Source organism: Aquarana catesbeiana, linkage group LG01 (genome assembly GCF_042186555.1).
Source record: "Aquarana catesbeiana isolate 2022-GZ linkage group LG01, ASM4218655v1, whole genome shotgun sequence".
Taxonomy (NCBI): domain Eukaryota; kingdom Metazoa; phylum Chordata; class Amphibia; order Anura; family Ranidae; genus Aquarana; species Aquarana catesbeiana.
In genome coordinates, this window is record NC_133324.1 from 296405230 (window position 1) to 296425896 (window position 20667).

General features: G+C 40.9%; 1 protein-coding gene across 2 annotated transcripts in view; it reads right to left on the reverse strand.

Annotated features, from left to right (window-relative positions):
- LOC141143637 (solute carrier family 2, facilitated glucose transporter member 11-like) overlaps nt 1–20667 on the reverse strand; it is a 66722-nt gene that overhangs the window by 31786 nt on the left and 14269 nt on the right. For both annotated transcript variants that reach the window (XM_073629345.1, XM_073629344.1), the window contains exons 2-4: nt 8073–8171; nt 4452–4612; nt 1468–1592 (exon numbers count right to left, since the gene is read on the reverse strand). In XM_073629345.1, the coding sequence (XP_073485446.1) occupies nt 1468–1592; nt 4452–4612; nt 8073–8171 (385 nt within the window). The remainder of the gene's footprint in view (nt 1–1467; nt 1593–4451; nt 4613–8072; nt 8172–20667) is intronic.

The following is a 20667-nucleotide window of genomic DNA, read 5'->3' on the forward strand; positions in this document are numbered from 1 at the left end:
TATTATCCCATTAAAGAAGAAGAGAATTGTGCGCTGCATTTCAAGATTTCATAATTTGCCGCGTCACAAATGTTAATTCTCCATTACGAACGCTAGTTTACAAGACCGAGCGCTTCTGGCTCATCCTTGCTTCTGAGCATGCGTGTTTGTACTTTGGACTTTTTTCCGACGGACTTGTGTACACACGCTTGGAAAATCTGACAAAAGACATTTGTCCGTGGAAAATTTTAAAACCTGCCATCCAACATTTGTCCGTGGAAAATCCGTCAACAATTGTCCAATGGAGCGTACAAACGGTCGGATTTTCCTCCAACAGCCTGTCATCACACATTTCCCATCGGAAAATCAGATCGTGAGTACGAGGCTTAAGACTGCGCACACAACACAGAGGTACCTGGACATGTTATTTTGCTTTCAAATACTTTCATAAACAAATGCAGTGAACTAGATTGAAGAGGTCTTCTTTACTGAATATTACAAAGCTAATAAAATCCCTGATTTCATAACAGGCAATGAAAAGGAACGGAGTATTAACCTGGAAATGAACAGCTATTACCTGCACGATTTTGTTGAAAATGGATATCTGCCTGTGAAATGTTAAAGCTATCAGGCCAGTGACAGGTTTATTAAACTGCCTGTTTTATTAATGGTAAACAAGGGGAACTAAGCAGTAAGTTTAGGAAGGGGAAAGGGCCCTTATGGTGAATCCAGCATAACATTTTCTCAGTTTTGTAAATAAGCAGCTTGAATTCAAGGCATATTAGAAAAGCCCAACTCTAGTCTACCTGAAAGATCAAATTCCACATAAATATTCCTATATTATATGTCTGCTCAACCCAAGACATATTTAGGTTTTCAGTAGGTACTTAAGGGATAAATCACCAGCTGTTCATATCTTTTGGAGGCAAGAGCTGACAAAGCGTCCCCTAGTTCTTGATACACAGACCTAATGGAGGAGTTCGACACCATAATTGCTCTTCAATTGTCGTGTCAATTAGGCAGGAATGGGAATTCCAATGGGTTTATCTTCATGGTGGAGTCGCTGAGAGATGGAAGGCAGACTGCGTGGTGCCGCAGCACCGTGCAGCTCTGTGCAGCATGATTTCTTTTTTTTTAAATGGTCAAGCACTTCTTTGCAGTGTTTCTTGTGAAAAGGGCAACCCATTGAAATGAGTGGGCTGCCCTACCCGTGAAGTGCGCACATACAGCACGATTCCTCCATTTCGCTGGGCAGTGGTGCCCGTCTGTGGCCCTCTCCTACAACACGTGTTTCTTTCAACGTGTTTTTCAATTTTGTTCTGAGACTCACCCACTCATATTAGCGGTATTATTGTAGTCATACTACCCTACAGCTGTAATACATTATACATATAATTGAAACATGATAGTTATGAACAAAACACAGTTAATTTACTGTGTATGAAATATCTTCACTTCCAGTTCAGCATGCATGCATATGCGATTTACCTGCATTAAATCCTATGAGGAATCTCCCAACTATCAGAAGCTCGTATAATCTGGCTGGTTTTGCAATTCCCATGAAAAGAGCAGCTAGAATTGCTACAACATTATTCACCAATAAAGTCTGCTTCCTGCAATAAATGAGAACACACAGTTTAAGCAAGGAATTAAAAATCCTGCACAAGAATATATGTACAAACATCTAATTACTGTTTTCAAGTTCTCTGTTGTATGGGAAATTCTAATATATTTTTTATATGCTTCTTGTCTTTTTAGTTTTATAGTTACAGTTGCTTTATTATGACATGTGGTGCTGAGCCTTGCTAAAATGTCTTGGAATAGTCAAACCCCTGACTGTCTTAGAAATTTCTAAATCGCTATTTAAGGTTTAGAAAAAATTACCTTTATTAAATATGATGGGCCTCCTGTCCCACTTTGCACCAGTAAGTTAAATGATCTTGATTACCTATCAATGATTAAATCACTGCTTTTTGTTTTTTTTTTAAACTAAAATCGATAAATACAAACTACAGTACATGAGTTACACTTAGATTGTGATCATCACCCTGGCTAACTAGAGTGCAGGCTTGAATGGAGTAGAAGATTTGGATGCCGCACACTGGATGTAGTCAAAAAACTTCACTTTATTGAAAAAATGGGATCATCAAAACAACAAGACTGTCATGCAGAAAGTACAGGTAAGCTGACGCGTTTCGCACTCAGGACTGAGTGCTTACTCATAGCTATGAGTAAGCACTCAGTCCTGAGTGCGAAACGCGTCAGCTTACCTGTACTTTCTGCATGTCAGTCTTGTTGTTTTGATGATCCCATTTTTTCAATAAAGTGAAGTTTTTTGACTACATCCAGTGTGCGGCATCCAAATCTTCTCCTCCATTCAAGCCTGCTTTGCCTAGCATTCAGCCAGCACCTGGAGCTCTTCTGCTCTGAAACTTCTACTTACACCTGGGTCAGTGTCAGCCTGAGCGGTGGAAACACTTTCTTTGCTTGTCTGCATCTAAGGATATAACTAGAGTGCAGGCTGACAAATGCTGAACAATGTATGCGCCTTATGACTATTCAAGCAGTACTCACTAAGTGGTGTTATTGCTGGACCCCTCCCTGTGTTAATTTGTGATAACATATAACATTACGATCGATTACATACAAATTACACACTATGGGGGTTATTTACGAAAGGCAAATCCACTTTGCACTACAAGGGCACTTGGAAGTGTAGTCGCTGTAAATCTGAGGAGTAGATATGAAATGAGGGGAAGCTCTGCTGATTTTATCATCCAATCATGTGCAAGCTAAAATGCTGTTTTTATTTTCATTACATATCCCCCTCGAATTTACAGTGACTGCACTTCCAAGTGCACTTGTAGTGCAAAGTGGATTTGCCTTTCGTAAATAACCCCCTATGCTTTGACTAGGCTAGTGGTTTCTTTCAAAACCAATGCCCAAACAGTAAAACAGTTTATACTTACAGAGTAAAAGTATTGGGAAACAAATTTATTGAACTTCCCTTTTCTTCTGTTGCTCTCCCTTTCCGTATTTACACATTTAGCTTGGAAACCTCTCCCTTGCAGTTTCTTTGCTGCTCTTATGTACATAATCCTGTTTAGCAGCCCTCGCTCCCCTATTGCGTTAATTGGCCTCTGGGTGATCTCTCCTGACTCCGGTATTCTTCACTCTATATCCCACAGGGTTGCATTACTAAGTTAGGGCTTTTCTATATAGGCTGTAAACTTTGGAGATATTTACCATTACGCCCTCTCAGTTACCGTATATACTCGAGTATAAGTCGACCCGAACGTAAGCCAAGGCACCCAATTTTACCACAAAAAACTGGGAGAACTGGGAATACCCATTTGCAGCCCCGCTGCGCCCAATTGCATGCCTCACTGTGCCCATTTGCAGCCATACGTCCCCCAAACTTCAAACTCGGTAGTTAAGGGTTCCTAGATGCCCCCTAGCTGCAGCCACAATTTGGGGTCTCTGGACCCAAAGGGTCCCGAAATGACATTGCTCATTGACTGAATTTGGGGCCCCGTATCTCGGGGCCACTTAGTGCTAGGCACCCCAAATCTGGTGTGCAAACCCAGTGGAACTAGCATCACAATATATCCAAAGCTGGGGTTCCTAGCACCAAGTGGCCCTGAGATACAGGGCCCCAAAAATCAGTTCAGAAAATGTCAAGCACTTTTCTGCAGCAGAGAATGACATTTTCCGAACCAACTTTGGGACCCTGTATGTCGGGGCCACTTGGTGCTAGGAACCCCAGATTTGGATATGTTGTGGAACTAGTTCCACTGGGTTTGCACACCAAATTTGGGGTTCCTAGATATGGGGCCCCAAAGTCGATTCGGAAAATTACATTTTTTGCTGCAGAAAAGTGCTTGACTCGAGTATAAGCCGAGGGGGGCACTTTCAGCACAAAAAAAAATGTGCTGAAAAACTCGGCTTATACTCGAGTATATACGGTACGTGTATATCTGCCCAACTTGGAATTTGTTACATTATGTATGCTCCGATTTGTTGAGCTGCCTTTGTAGTCCTAGTGTTGATATTTACTGTTTGTTACCAGCATACTTGCCTCAATGTATCTTGCTTTACCCCTACCTTGGTTTGCATAGTGCAACTTTTGGTTAAATAAAGGAATTACAAAAAATAAAAAAATATGTATTGAAATGGAGGGCTCTGGATGGGTTGGGGGTCACTATGTGATAAGACCTGTGTTATTGGTTTTTGATGCTGGTCTTGGCCCAGGCCTAATAAAAAAATATTTTTTTCACTACTGGTGTCTCGGAGTTCAAAGGTTCAGTTAGGGCAAGTGACCACTGGGATCGTCAGGGGGACCCAACAATCAGCAGCAGCTCCTCTAGGGAGTCAGTGCTACATTTGTAGAGGATTTGGCCTCTTTATTTGCTACAATTGCTTCTGTGTGTACTATAACTAATAATTGACAGTTACACAAGAGCTTTACTCACCTACCAAACTTTGCTGCTGCGTGTCCACCTACAAGTGTTCCAACAAGGCCCCCAAGTGTAAACACTGAAGCAATAATTGACCAAATAAGCGTCAACAGACTTTCATCCAATTGAGACTGGTACCGTGCATACCAGGTATCATTGATAAACTTGTGTATATGCTGTAAAAAGATTAAACAACTTTTTATAAAAACTTTTAGTCTTTACTCTGAAGCTATTGATAGGCAATAGTAAGCTTAACGGTTATGCAATAAATATGTATTTTTTTAATTATCATTCAGGCGTGTAAAAACCTACCCAGTCTTACTGGTCTGAAACTTCCAGCATTGTGACAAATGAAGTAGAGTAATCAAATTTAATATTTTTATACTCTGTTGCCAAGGCAAACTTAGTGTCACTTTTGTGGAAACCCAGGCAAGCTGCAGACTAGAGCAGGAAAGATAGAAGGATACCTACCACCTCTGTGCAAATAAGGCCACATTATTAATTTTTTTTTTTCAAATATACATTTTTATTAAAGCTCAGGGAGGGCAAAGCCCAAAATAACATTGACATCATACAGTCGTGAACAATTCCATATCTCCAATATGTGAAATATCTAAAAAAAAAAAAAAGGCGTAATGAATTCACGCAGAAGAAAATAACTGGTGTGTCTAGTCTACTTATCTGCCAGAACATGAAACTGAAAACCAGATATGATAATATCAAAATCATACAGTAGGCTGCCCAATCCCACAGCTATTTTTATATATTTAAAAATAGAAGGAAAAAAATGAAATATACATAAAAAATGAAAAAATAGAAGAGACGAGGAGGGGAATGGAAAAAGAAGGGGGTGGAAGGAGTGGGAAAAAAGGGGGGGGGGGGCTCTACTCGCAAGGCTGGGCGAACACAGCGGACAGTAGTGGGCGTTTTATAAGGTTAACCCCTCATCGGATACTATGAACACATTCCATAGTCTCCATTGCTTGGAATGTTTTTCCTGTCTATTCTGTGCCATGGAAATCAGATCTTCCATCTTTCTTATTTACTCCACCTTGCACAACCAGCCCACAATAGTTGGTGGTGCCTGTTGCTTCCATAGTGGAGGAATGCAGGATTTGGCAGCATTCAGCAGGTGACGCACAACCGATTTTTGGTAATGTTTTGCAGAAAAGGTAGAAACATGAAATACTAAAAAGGCCGGATCGACAGGGATCTCATGTTCCGTGAGTTTTTGAAAGACCCTCCGGACTACTGTCAAGAAATGTTTCAACTTGGGGCAAGACCAAAATATATGTAGGAGCATTCCTCTGTCTGTCTGGCATCTCCAGCAGCAATCTGTAGTGTTTGGATAGAACTTATTCAAAAGGTGCAGTGTATGATACCACCTTGTTAGAATTTTATAATTGGTCTCCTGTATTTTTGTACAGATTGATGACTTTAACGAAAATCGAAGAATAAGTTGTTTTTGAATGTCCGAGAACGATCGGTGCAGGTCAGTCTCCCATTTTTGCAAGAACGGAAGATTCAATTGTTCCAGAGGGGTGGCTAGTAAAGAGTAAGCCTTAGACAGTCCCAGCAGTAGCGTCCCTTCATCTAAACAGTAATCCTCAAAAGTCATTAAGCTGCGGTTGAATCTCTGAGGATTCAGAAGAGAGTGTAAGAAGTGGTGTAACTGTAACGCCTTCCAGAAGGGAAGTTTGAACTGTCCCGAGTGACTCAGTGATGTGATGGAGGGTCAGCCGTCCATGCCCGCAAAATGCGAAGCTTGAAGGGTCGAAAAATCACGTGTTCCAAGGCCAGGGGTGAACGCCGGGTTACCAAGGATTGGAAACAGTGGGGAGTCTCAAGTTGAAAAGGGAGGTTGAAGAACCCTAGAACATATACGAAGCAGGGGATTGCAAGTGGCTGAAATCCAGTCAAATCCAGTCATTAAAAAAAAAAAAAAACGCTGAAAAAATGTGCCATAGAGTGTAGACTATTAACCAACAATGACCCTCTGCCCGGGGGTCAGGAGTCAACACAGATTGCCTGAGCCCTAGGGCTGAGGTGGGTGAGGGGGAGTGGACCTGTCCACTCAAAATTGGGGCGAACAAAACCTAAACCAAACACACAAATAAAAGGGAAAAAAAAAAAAAGGGTGGGAGAGAAATTAATTAAAGGAGAGTGAGAAAAAGGGAGGAGGGGCAGGGTGATGAGAGAAGGAATGAGGGAAGAGAGGAAGGATAGTAAGAGAAGAAAAGTGAGTAAAGTAGGAAAGAAAGGAAAGTTCCCCTAGGCTGGGAGGTGAAGAAGGTTAATTAGAGAGACCTAGGCTGATCGGGTGCAAGGTTGGAAAAGACCAAGACCACCACAGGGCCCACACCTTGAGAAACTTAGCATGAGTGTCGTGGAGGATATTGGTCATCTTTTCATTGATCAAAAGGGTCGTCAGGATGCTCTTCACCTCTGCAAATGAAACAGCTGGCCTTTTCCAGGCTCTAGCTATTGCACACTTAGCTGCAATAAATAGATAATTGGCCGGTTTGTGCAGATAGGAGAAGACGCCCGGGATCGGAAAATGGAGTACTGCTAGTTTAGCATCCTTGCGGATAGATATGTGGAAGAGAGTGAACAGGAGTCTGAAGACTCTTGACCAAAATCCCACGAGGCGCGGGCAGGACTACCAAATATTGATTTTGTCTCGTCACTAACCACAGCCCTGGAGCAAAAGATACATTTCAAATGCATGTAAAATTGTTTTAATAAAAATATAATACCATTCAATTGAGTTTTTAAAAATGTGCCTGGAGTTCAGCTTTAACAGGATCCAGCGGTAGCATTACATTTAGCCTAGGTTCACACTACTGCGATACGATGTACTGCAAATTTTGACCTGTTTTTTTTTGTCCTGTGTGAGTTGTGAATTCGCCTTGCGGTTTGAGGTAGACCGGTGCGAATTTACCGCGATTTTACCACAAATTTCAGTAGGCAGACTGTGAACAATTTGCAGAGATGTGAAGTGTGTGCTGCGAGTTTACTGCAAGTTCAATTGAAGCCTATGAAGATAAAATTTGCACTGCACCATAGGAATTTGCATCGCACCCGCAGTCAACGCACACAGGACCCTTTTTTTTTTCTCGCACCAAATTCGCAACGCATAGATGTGAACCAAAGCCATAGAATACTATGTTTTCTACATGACCTGCAAATCTGTATGTTCCTAAACGCATCAAACCCGCTGTAAATTCGCATCAGTGTGAACCCAGGCTTAAGTTTAACATTTTAGCTCACAAACATCTGCTGCCCATCCACATGGCAGGTATTTATTCTCTTAAAGCAGAACAATAATTCCCTCCACTCCAGCGACCCAGTGTGACCCCTGAGCTCCCTCACCAGCTGACATCTTTGGTCATTTCATTGGCCGAGCTGAGAGGAGTGCATTCATCACATCAGATGCCAACATTTTAAATTGAGCTGCATGTGTACAGCTCAGTGTACTGTGTGGACAGGCAGATCAAAAAAAAAAAAAAGTGTAGAAGAGAGACTGTATGTCTCTTCTGCATTACAAAAACTTCATGAACATTTTTTTTGTTAATTAAAGTTCCACTTTAATGTATAAACATTTAACACACCTGCAGTTGTGTTTGTTTCACTTACTGTTGTAGGTGCATTGATAATTGATAGATTATATCCATACTGGAAAGTTCCTCCTATACCTACTGCGCATATGGCCCCAAAAAGTTTGCTGCTTGGAAGCTATGGAGACACAAAGTAAGCATAAATGTTAGAAATTATTTTAGGAAACAAAGAAGGTAGAAGTACAAAATCTACAATTCTTGTTATTAGAACCTCTGTCAGATTTTACTTGCTATGTATGGGGGTTTATTTGCTAAGGCTGGGTTCACACTGGTGCGACACGACAGCCGTCCTACTTTGGATCCGACTTTGCCCTGCGACATGAAGCCGGCATGTGTCCGACTTTCAATGAACGGGGATCTGACTTGGATCCCCGCCAATGCCCGGCACTGTGTTTGGTATGAATCTTTAGGGGGAACTCCGCGCCAAATTTTAAATAAAAAACCGGCATGGGTTCCCCCTCCAGGAGCATACCAGGCCCTTGGCGCGCCCCCTCCCCCAAGGCACCAACCCCCCCCATGTTGAGGGCATGCGGCCTGGTACGGTTCAGGAGGGGGGGGGGGGGGGGCGCTCGCTCGTCCCCACCCCATTCCTGTCCGGCCGGGCTGCGTGCTCGGATAAGGGTCTGGTATGGATTGGGGGCGACCCCCCACGCCGTTTTTTCGGCGTAGGGGGTTCCCCTCAAGGTCCATACCAGACCCAAGGGCCTGGTATGCTCCTGGAGGGGGAACCCATGCCGGTTTTTTATTTAAAATTTGGCGCGGAGTTCCCCCTCAAGAACATCTGAGCACAAGTCGCGTGCCGAAGTCGGATCATGCAAGACGGCAATCCGACTTTGATCCGACTTCAGTGATAATCAATAGGCTGAAGTAGGATCAAAGTCGGACCAAAGTAGCACAGGGAGCATTTCTAAAGTCGGAACGACTTGTGTCGGACCAGTTAGGACGGCTCCCATAGGGAAACATTAAATTTCACACGTCATGCGACATGAGCTCCCAATGTCGGAGCGTTTGTCGGACCAGTGTGAACCCAGCCTAAAACTGGAGAGTGCAAAATCTAGTACAGCTGCTCTGCATAGAAACCAATCACCTTCCATTTTTTTTTGTCAAGGCTTAACTGAACAAGCTGAAGTTAGAAGCTGATTGGCTTCCATGCACAGCTGCACCAGATTTTGCATTCTCCAGTTTTAGTAAATCAACCCCAATGTGTTTGAGATATTTCCTCGCTTAGTATCTTTCCAAACAGGAACTTCTGCTGTAATGCAGAAATCTTAACATTGCATCTTTCATTGATTAGTAAATATATATGCAATAAAGACAAAGAATCTATAAATATGAAAAAAAAATAGAAATTAATTAAATGTTATCTACTAACCTGCACTAAAAGAGACTTTGAGGGTGATTTTTTTAAGGGCTTGTTCACACCATGTACATTAAGTTGCATTGATTGCATAATACATGCGCTTTGGTGTAAAAAAGACAGCAAAATGCACCTCATAGAGTTGAATGAAATGGCATTTGATGACATTGTGAGAAAAAAAAAAAAAAGGTAAACAATGTGATGCCTTAAAACAACGGAGTGCACTGCACAAAAATCAAATACCTTATCAAATGTGAGTTTGTTTATAACTATTCTCATTATTGATGTGTTGTCACTCTGAGTAGGTTTGTGTTCTTTGAGTTTTAATATAATAAGGAATGTGGAGGGCCTACCCCCACAAAGAGCCTATTGGGTTCTGACAGGGGGATCCCCCCCGCCAGAACACACCAGTCAGTGCTCTCTGCCATTGGCTGAGAGCGCTGATCGGGAGCCGGACGGCTGTTAGTTTCCCAGCAAGCATGTCCAACAGAAGCTGGCCTAATGGCCGGCTTCTATCGGACTGGCTGCCATACATGCGGGCTGCATGTTGGCCATTTTTTTATTGAACCGCTGATGTCGCCCGACATTCGGCCTGTGTGTACTAGGCTTAAGTAATAATAATGAAAAATGAAGTTGCGCAAATAGAGTTTGCAACTTCATTTTTCATTATTATTGCATTATCTTACTAGTGGGAACACAGTGGGAGGCTGCAGCAACTTGTTTTGACTTTGTATGTCTACTGCGGATTTATTTGATACGTTATTGTCACCATTACACATTGACTTGGATCACCACACTAGCACAGAGGTAGCACAGAGGTACACATCCGCTTTTTTTGTGCTAGGCTTAAGTGCTTCCTCGCACAACAACTAACCAAACAACTAGTTACTGAAGAGCTCAGTTGATTTTTAAATATAATTAAATATACCCAGTGAAGTGACTGGCCTCAGGTGATACACAGAGATTAAACAAATCCTCCTAGATACGTTTTACTTGTTTATCTGCAGTCTTCTCTTCTCTACAACAATTTAAAGTGCAGAATTGATAAAGTTTGTCTGAGCTGTCAGAAAGCAGGGGGCGGAGAGCTAAAATTACATTCTGCATAGCTCAGTGAGGAGAGCTATGAGAGCTGATTGGAAGGAAAGGGGACACCTCCCCCTTCACACAGCACACAGAAACAGAGCTGGGGCTGTCAATCAGCTCTGTCACCTTTTTACCTCTTGGTGTCAGGAGTGATTCATGCTGATAGCAGAGGAACGAAGCAGCAGACATAAATTACCCTTAGTGCTCTTAATTGAGACAAGTACACACTATAGAGGGATATGGTTTGTTCATATTTCATGTCTGAGGATTACAACCACTTTAAATCAACTTTTAATGAGCAAGGTGGTGCAGACCAGGCCACACACACAGCTTGAATTTTGCCCGAATCAACCAAAATATGAGCTTTAAATCATCACATATGCAGATGGTGTGCTCTGAAAAAAGTAGTGCATGCTGCACTTTTTCCAGCGCAGTGCAAGGCAATCCACTGCTTTGCAACTGTGTGACATCTCAAGAAAGTTTGTCATTATAACACACTGTAACTTTCATAAGTAAAGTCCATATAACATTGGTTTCCTAGACCTGTACAGTTTAAACATGGTATAAAAAGTTACCACTGGGTGGCGCTGCTACATAGTGCAACTGCTCACAAAGGCAAACTTCTAACAGAATGTTTGTTTTCATGCAGTGAAGTCCATTCACTCCAAAATCGAATGCTAAAAGCAAACAAAATGTTTAAGTACTTTCAAACAATATTTGTTAAGTCGTTGAATGTACTGAGCAATTTTAAAGGAGTTTTCATTCAAAAATCAGATCTACTAGTGTATACCCAGCTTTAGACAGTGAGCAAGGTCTCTCACCTATGTACTGTATATGAACAATGGCCCCTAAATAGAGGGACAATTTTAAACTGTGAAAATGTTTTAAACGTTTAGATATACATGTTAATGAGATCTGATTGATCTACATTTTACATGGGTTTTGTTTTAATAAAACATTTATTTGAATAATTTGTAATTATTAATGTACATGGGGTAAACCATGTTTGCTCGCCATGTACAAAAGCTTCGCAGAGCTACACAATAGCTGTGTTTTACTGATTCTTCTCACCATATGTGTTACTAGACACACTGAAAATAAATTATTATTATTATTATAATACAGGATTTATATAGTGCCAACAGTTTGCGCAGCGCTTTACAACATGAGGGCAGGCAGTACAGTTTTAATACAAATCAATACAGGAGGGATCAGGGGGCCCTGCTCGTTAAAGCTTACAATCTAGACGATGGCTCATATATTTCAACAACTGTTAAAATGAAACTAAACGCTTCAGTTGAATGGTTTCCCAAAAGAAGTTGCATTCAAAGTGGAACTTTAGTCAGAAAAGTAAGTCCTGACCCCTTTTGCAGGTATAGCTATGTAAAACATTAAAAATAAGTGCCTATGCTGTAATACAGTGTCTCACCCTGCTCTGCACATGCTCAGTTGCTCTATATTTTTAGGCACTGTGCTGAAAATTTAGAGGCCGATCTGCTGACAGCCTCAAGATTAACTGCTGTTCGGGGACTCTGGGCTTCAACAAAATGGCAGCTTCTAGCAAGAAGAAACAGGAACAATGCTGGAGGCAGTTTACAGCACACACAAATTTTGGTATAAAAATGATTAATGTGGAATGTAGTTTTCTTGATTAAGAACATTTTTTTTATCAAGTTGTTAGGAGTTAAGTTCCACTTTAAGACATGCTGCGAATGTTAACTGTCACAATTTCTTGTGTTGTCAACCAAACTGTCTAGCCTGCAAGTGGCTAGTGTCATAACTAATTACATGTGCAGCACCAAAGCAACTGCAGCTCAAACAGAGGCTAAGTTGGCAGCTTGCGTCAAGTACAGTAAAATCAGTAATTACGTTAAAGTAGAAATATGGTCTCCCATTACAAAATATGTGCTGCAGCATTTGAAAAGAAAAAAAAAAAAAAAAAGTGCGTTTTTTTGTAATAGAGTAGGGGGGGGGGGGGTTATAACCCATCAACACCCCATTGGGGAGATTTCTCTTCATTTCCTCTCACATTCACATAGCCAAAGCAGGAAATAAGGAGGAAATCCCTCCAAAGTGAGGGAATTCCTTGTTGTCAGCAGAACTAGTTTCCTCACTGGAAGATTTCTCTTCTCTTACTGTTCTAAAGGACAACCCAAAAATTGGGATTTTCTTGCACTTGGAATCATGGTGATAATGGTAAACATGACAAATAGAGAGGGTGAATCTCCCTAATATGGGCACAAACGGCAATGAAAAAAATGTAATATGTTCTAATCCCTCATAGTCAAAGAATAGGGATTTTTTTTGGAAAGGGCACTATGTCTGACCATGTCCCAATATAAACTTGGAAAAAAAGATAAAGAGTAGAGAACAGGACATTCAAAGTATAACTAAAGGCATTTTTTTTGGATAGAGTAGAGGGGGATTATAACTACTGTCAGTTTTTATTGTCTGTGCCCCATTGAAGAAATTTGTTCTGTTTACCATTATCATTGAAAGTGAAAGAAAATCCAAAATTTTGCATTGTCCCCAGAAAAGTAATAGAAGGGAAATCTTCCAATGGGGACACTAGTTCTGGTGGCCTGGGGGTCCCCAAGGTATCCCCTTAATTTACAGGTATTTCCTCCCACTTCCTGTTTGGCTATGTGACAGGAAGTAAAGGGAAATCTCCCCAATAGGACAAAGATGGCAAAAATAAACCTTATCGGGGGGTTATAATCCTTCCTTACGCTATCCAAAATGGAAAAAAAAAAAAAAGTTTTGCCTATATTCATACATGATGATAATCATAAATGATTCATACATACATAATTAAAATCAATGTCTTTATTATTACATAGACATTCAAATCCAAGCTAAAAAGCACCATACATGGCTGTCATTGACACCAAAAATAAACAGCCTGAAGAGGCTACATAAAGGACCAGTAGATAAAAATGAATAGAAAATATATTTTAAAAATATTTAGCAAATATTTTAATTTTACCACAATTGCCATTTACTCTGATTATTGGACATGAAGAGGTGATCTCTGATTAAAATTTAAGCACAAAATGAGCTGGATCCTGGTTGGTGGTGAATTGTACATGGATCTATAAAGTTATTGAAACAGAGGAAAATCAGGGGAAGGTTTCCATTTGTTATGATGACTGCATTGTCAAAAGTTTTGGTGGCAAAAATCTTGCATCCAGCAATTTCCACAAGAACATACATGTTCCATTACCCTTCCTGGCAAAGTGGTGCTTGACTGCTCATTCTCTAGACATTATCTTTATACAAGGTTATTTGCTTGAATGAACATGGTTATGCAAAATAGATTATCTGCAGAATGTAGGTTACTATGAAAGCACTTATGTTACTCATCAATGATCAATTAATAGTAGGGATGAGGTTTAGGTTTTCCGCTACAGCCTAGCTCCCTAAGCCTTTTGTTTGACTATAGCTTGTTATTGGCCCTATAAATGGCTAGAATGTAATAAGATTGACTCCCCATAATCATTAAAGGGGTTCACTGCAAAGTTCACAAACTTCGAGCAAGATCTGCAAAATGGGTCCAGACAGATTCACTCAGCCCTAATTAGGAATAAGTGAACAATAGTTAACTGTTACCTACTGTATATAAAAAAAAAAAGTTTACAAACATGAATATTTAAAGAAGGAATTGGAAAAACAGCTTTTGTATTAAACTTAATGAGTAAATTCTTTAATTTCTCATGTGTATAAAAAACAATAAAAAATATTGGCTACAATAGAAAAAGGTTGCATTTCATGTGATTGGCTCTATGCTTTTCCCTGCTGTTATTCTTAGTACAACACAGATCATGTAATTATGGCAGGCAGACACCCCATGAATCCTTGAATCAGTTGTAGGAGAACAACAGCTGGTAAGACATTTGAAAACACGATCTAACTTAAAAGAATTACAGCAAAATCATTTAGTTAAATTTTAATGAAGTTATAACCAAATGAGATTATATGGATTGGATTTTTTTAGGTGCAAAGTCATCAACAATTCTATAACTGTTAAAATGATATAATATTTATTTGCAAAATTACATTAAAACATTGATGTCAGGATTCTGGCAATATCCTGTATACAGAATTTTTTTGTTGAAAAAAGACCCTTCACACATAGTCTTCTACATGTTTCGCTATCCTGGCTTCATCAGCAAATATGTGTAAGGGATACTTTTAAAATACACACAAAAGAAAAAAAAACATAAAATTCGAAATTCCCTCAAGGTCCAGATATATACCGCGTGGTATGCCTCAAGGTGGAATGACACATACGCATAATCTCAGTTGGTTCTCCTTAATATTTAATATCTAAGATTTTATGAAAGATAAAATATATTCTTCTAATGCAACGTAAAAATAGATTCCTCTATTTTTGGTAGATAGTTTGGAGTCTATGTATACAAGCCTCTTCCCTTGCTAGGCCCATAGATAAAATAACTAGAGGCTCAGTGAGGTGACAGTTAATTCATCCTTAGCTATAGCTACAAGGATGTGAGAAGGTCATTGGCATCTAGGTGTCACTTCTGGTCTACAAGCCTTCTCTTTGCTTTTAGATTCAAATTTGGAAATATCGGACTACTATTGATTACTGGCATTAAAAATAATGGAGCTCAGTTCTATACAATATAGAATTGAACAGATATTCACAGCTATGTGTAAAATCACCACATTTCTGTGTGCCTAATGTTACACCTTTGACCTCAGTATAGTCCCTAGCTAAACCGATCACTAAACTTAACCCACAAACCAAATCTTTAAAGTAGTATTAAATCAAAACAAAAATGTAATATATTTCAGTTTACCAATCATTAGATATGGTAGCTGTTTTAGTTGGGCGGTATCGGCCGGTTCAATAGAAACCAGCCAATATTTGGCCTGTGTGTATGGCAGCCGATACGTCCGGTGTCAAAGGGACATGACCAAAAAAGGTCTTGTGATCCGAATCCGATCACTGCTCTCAGCCAATGACCAGTCTGCTCTGGAAGGGGGCGGTCACCCGCCCAGAAAACAATAGCTCAGCAGCCTAGATAGCGGCCTAGATAGCCCGAGCTCTCCAGGTTTTTTTTTTCATTCAGTCCGCTGGACGTGGATGCTGTTTTATTACTAATAAAATTTAGATGAATTTGCTGACATCGCCCTATTTGTTTTTCCTTGTTCTAAGGCTGGTTTGCCCAGATGTCTGTGTAGATGCTGCGCCCAATGTACGGCTGATCCCAGCTTCCAGCGTCATCATCCCTCCTCCTCATCTCCATCTTATTGGACTATTCTAACTCCTATTGAGTCCACAGGTTTTAGGACTTTTATCTACATCTACATCCCACCAGTACACAGGCTAGCACTACGACTTATTATTTTGTTTTACATTAGGTTCCTTCTGTGGCTGTCCATGTCACTGCCTTAAAGACATGGACACTGCCAATTGTCTGCTCAGCAGCGGGGCCCTCTCAGGATCCAAAAGAAGATGACATCAGCAATAGGGGACTTGCAAGCCATAGGAACATTGACAGGCTGGGTTAACTGTCCCCCATAACTGGAAATGATATGGGCGAGGGGGAAAAGGATGACAGACTAAGGCAAATGTATCCCAAATTAAAAAGGTAGGTTCAAGCAATTGGCTGCTTACATGGCAGTGGCACAGAGCAGGGTGAAGCAATGTAAACATGAAAAAAATGTGCTGCTAGGGAATGATGGATTAAAGTTCCTGTATAGAAAAAAAGGACCTTTCAATTTTATTCCCATGAACAACTTTCATAGGAATACAACATCCATGCACAAAGTTCATTTTTCACCAAGCGGCTGCCTTCTGTGTGTTTCAGCAGTTATTGCTTTTTCTATTTTGTGGCAGCTCTGCGTGTGCTGGGAAAGCCTTGCCTAACATGGACAATACTGGCTGCACTTAGGAAAGAATTATACAATTGAAGCTGCTTCCCACTGTCTGCTGTTATAGTTTGTTTCTTTACAATTTTATGGACGATGAACAGAAAAATTAAAGAGAGGATTCCTAGGGCTAGTGAACGGCAGACAACTAAGTGTTCCAATTAAATGCCTCAGTTTTCAAATTGCCATGCAGAGACGAGAGGCACTGCTCATTTATCTTATGATTGTCACATGCTGGACAGAAATCTAAAACTCTTCAAGGAATAATGCTTGAAATATACAAAGATGTATTGTAAAATATACAGGTGATACTCGAAAAATTAGAATATCGTGCAAAAGTTCATTTATTTCACTAATGCAACTTAAAAGGTGAAACTAATATACGAGATAGACTCATTAGATGCAAAGCAAGATAGTTCAAGCCGTGATTTGTCATAATTGTGATGATGATTATGGCTTACAGCTCATGAAAACCCCAAATCCAATTCTAGATCCCTGTCACCATTAGCACATGGCTAGGCCTCACTCTAAATAAGTCCTAACATTTTCCTATTATCCATTTGCAGGCGGGGGCCTGCAGTCCCCTTAGTTGTAGCAACCATTTTAGATGAAAAGAATAGTTGTGCTAACTGATACTTGGTAGACTACTGCTCCCAGAAAGTCTGGTGCAAATCCTGGCTGCAGCGACTTGACTTCAACAACACCACAGTCTCTCCCTCTGGCTCCACATCCAATCCTGGCATGTCTCTCTCAGAGCTTCTCACTCTGCTTCTCACTCACCGAACCTGACATGAATCCCTCCTGAATGACTGTCCTCTTCTGCTCCTGTTCCAGGACACCTCTCAATGACTGTGTAAAGAGAAGCTCCCTCCCAGCTCCTGAGCTCCAGGTCTGAGGTCATCCCCACCCCCCCAGAAAGGGGGTCCCTCAAGGTCCACCACAGACTAACACGCCATAATTCAGTTCTTCCACCCGATAACTCCTCCCCCAGCAGGCTGACCATGAGTATATATAAGAGGCCTGCCCACTGCCAATCCTAGTTGGGGATGGGTCAGGGCTCCCAGATACACTCCATGTCACTCTCACTCTCTGCCCTGCCTATTTCCCAGAGCTCTCTGGAAATAAAGGAGGCACCAGAGAGATAAAGTACATGTCAGTCACCTGCTGCTACACTAAACCACTCCCCTGCCCCCTGTTCAAAAACAAACAGGCCTAGCTCACAGCTAAGCCTGCCTAAATTTACCTGCACTGGCAGTACACACAAAAACCACTACTCTAGAAACCTACCTACCTAAGGTAGAGGGTGCTACATATTTTATATAAAGATTGTGAATCTGCAAATATTATGATGACATAATTCGGCAGTCGACTGACGAAAGCCGAATAGTAGGAGTTCGAGGCTTACTATTTACTTGCTCAATGGAGTAAAAATGAGACTTTAGATCAAATTAGGTTCCTTGGTTAGAGGTGGATCCGTGAATTACATTGTTATACACATAGATAGAATTGTTATCTCCAGGACATGCATGAGTGATATTGACTGTTGTAAAATTCAAGGATTTACAGTGATCAGGGCTCAGGCGGGTTATTAAGAAGCTAACCCTTGATTTACAGATAAGAAGTCCTGATACCCTTCTTAAGAGTGAATAAAAGCCTTTTAAAATGTCTATATAAAACTTTACTCTTAGCTCTGATGGAGACAAACTTCTCTGACAGAGAAAACAGTCAATTTAAATTAAAACACAGCACACAACATTTCTATCTGTGTTTAGATAGCAACCCAAAATTCAAAATGCTGTATGTGTTTACATTTTCATTTTCTTTTTGAGATTTGAAGCTTTCTATAAGGACTATAATGTAGTTTATAGGCAGTGCCAGCTAGAGCTAGCTCTGATTTGAGGCCTGTGGGAGACATGAAATGTTGGTATCACTATGTGGCCCAGCTAACCTATGAAGAGGAGCTATGTGGAGAAGGTGAACATTGCTGCAAATTAAGAACCGCTTTTACAAAAATGTCCGTTTTTTAAATACTGCAAAAAGGGCAGAATTACTAGGTATGAAGTTGGGGATGGAAGATGAACAGAGCAATGGATATTTAATAAAAGTCCTCATTGGGGAATGTACTATTGACAATGAAAAAAATATTTTGTCTTACATACATTTTAATCATTATTTATAATGTCACAGGACTGGCCTATTTTGGCCTCCATAGAGTACTGTGAGGCATTTAGAAGATCTGCAGCAAAACATAACTTATATTCTATTTTGCTCTAAACTTGATACTGGTACCCTGTTAGCGGTACAGATAAGTGCAAGTATCACTGGTGGAACTACCCACACAGCTGCTTAAGGGCTCAGATCTGGGGGTAGGGGCCTTTGGGGCCCCAGGGATGAGATGTATTCAATCCTCCATCACAGTAGGACCTGTAATGATGCCATAATACCTCAGCCAATCGCTGCTGTCACTTTTAAACAGCCAGCAGAGGAACACTTCTACTGCTCATGTCCTCTGCTGCTCTGACTAATAGCAATATGTAATGCAGACCATGGCAGAGGAAGTGAGAAATGGAAGAGTTCCCCTGCCAGCTGTTTACAAGAGCTGAGCCGTCACTGCCATCGGTTGTGGGCCCCCACTGATTGTGGTTCTCTCTTCGTGCTGAGTAAGGGCCTGGGTTGTGTTTGAATTGTGGTGGGAAACTAATCCCTACAGCAGCAGTGCCTATTGGGTGGGTGGTGCCTGCTGGGATAGAGAGTAGTTCTTCATCAGGTCCACCTTGTTTTTGATTGATGGCAGTAGGTGTAATTGAAAGTTGCTATTGGACTGAATAGTAGCGATGGTTTTGTCTGCTGTCATGTACTGTCAATCAAAAGCATGGCAGATCTGATTATTTTTATTATTGTACAGAATGTGTATAGGGCCAGCAGTTTGTGCAGCACTTACAATATAAATGGAGATGGTACAGTTACAATACAATTCAATACAAGATGGTTAGAGGGGGGCCTGCTCATGAGAGCTTACAATCTAATAGGGGGAACTAGGGTCTCAGTTCCCTTCAGGCTCCACCCACTCCACTACAAAACTCCTTGGCCATGCACCTGTCTGTGTGAGGGGCACAGTGATGGGGGGAGTGAATGCACTAAGGAAGAAGTGCCCAGTATGGACACCCTGACCTCAATGCTGACCTCCGACAGATTCATTTTCCACCTATCTCCCTTGATTTTCCAGTCCAATTTTGTCAAGATGGGCAGTGCCACAAGGGCCATTCAGCCAATTCAACAGAAATAAGACAAAATTAGAGCCGAGTATGCCCATCCTTACACTGAAAAAAGCAGTGATAAAAGGACATTTTGCCATATTGTTATGCATATATACAGTCATGTGTAGAAGTAATTACTTTTTAGTCATTTCTTTTTGAACAGGCAAACAGATCTTTATTCGAACAGAGCCTACAAATAAAGTTAATTATATTTGAAGAAATGAAGCTAAGACTTGACATTGGTGTTCTCCTAAACTAACCATAAAACCTCAGATATCCAGGGTGTTTTTTTTGCTATTCATTTGTGTGGCATCCTCATGCCAATATCAAAAGAACTCTCCAAGGTCTTCAAAAAGAAGGTTGTGGATGGCTATGGGTCTGGCAAGGGATTTAAAAAGACCGCCAAATGATTTAAAATTGATACTTTTACTCTAGGGAAAATAATCTAGAAGTGGTGTAGATTTCAAAGTACAGCATAGAGTAACATAGTAGCAAGAGTTTTCCTTTGAACATATAAGCAAAATCAGTCAGTCCCATAGTCATTTCGATTGTGAATAAAAGGAAATGGAATAGGGCGCTTCTGTCAGGAAATGCCCTCCAGTGAACTGTACTAGATTATAGATTATTGTCACATCAGCTTCAACATTAAGATTAAGGGGAGGAGGAAAGACTGGGGGAGCAATTGCAAGGTAGAGGAAGCAATTCTGGAGGAAACTAAAGTAAAAAACAGAAGGCGCTTCTAAGTGCAGTATTAAGGCGTACTTATTTATAAATGCGAAATGCAAAAACACTTAGTAGATCAAATGAGCATCTCAGTCAGCATAATAGGCATCCTGTAGAGTCCTTCGCCTCTAGGGGGAGGAAGAGCTGGTCCACAGCTGTGACAGGAGAGGGAGGAGCGAGGAAGCAAGATAGCAAGATAGCCGAAACCACTTCCGGAACCACGCTGGAACGTATAGGCCGGGGCTGATGTCAAGGGGGCGGTAATGCGTTTTGGAGCATGAGCAATTCGCTCCTTTATC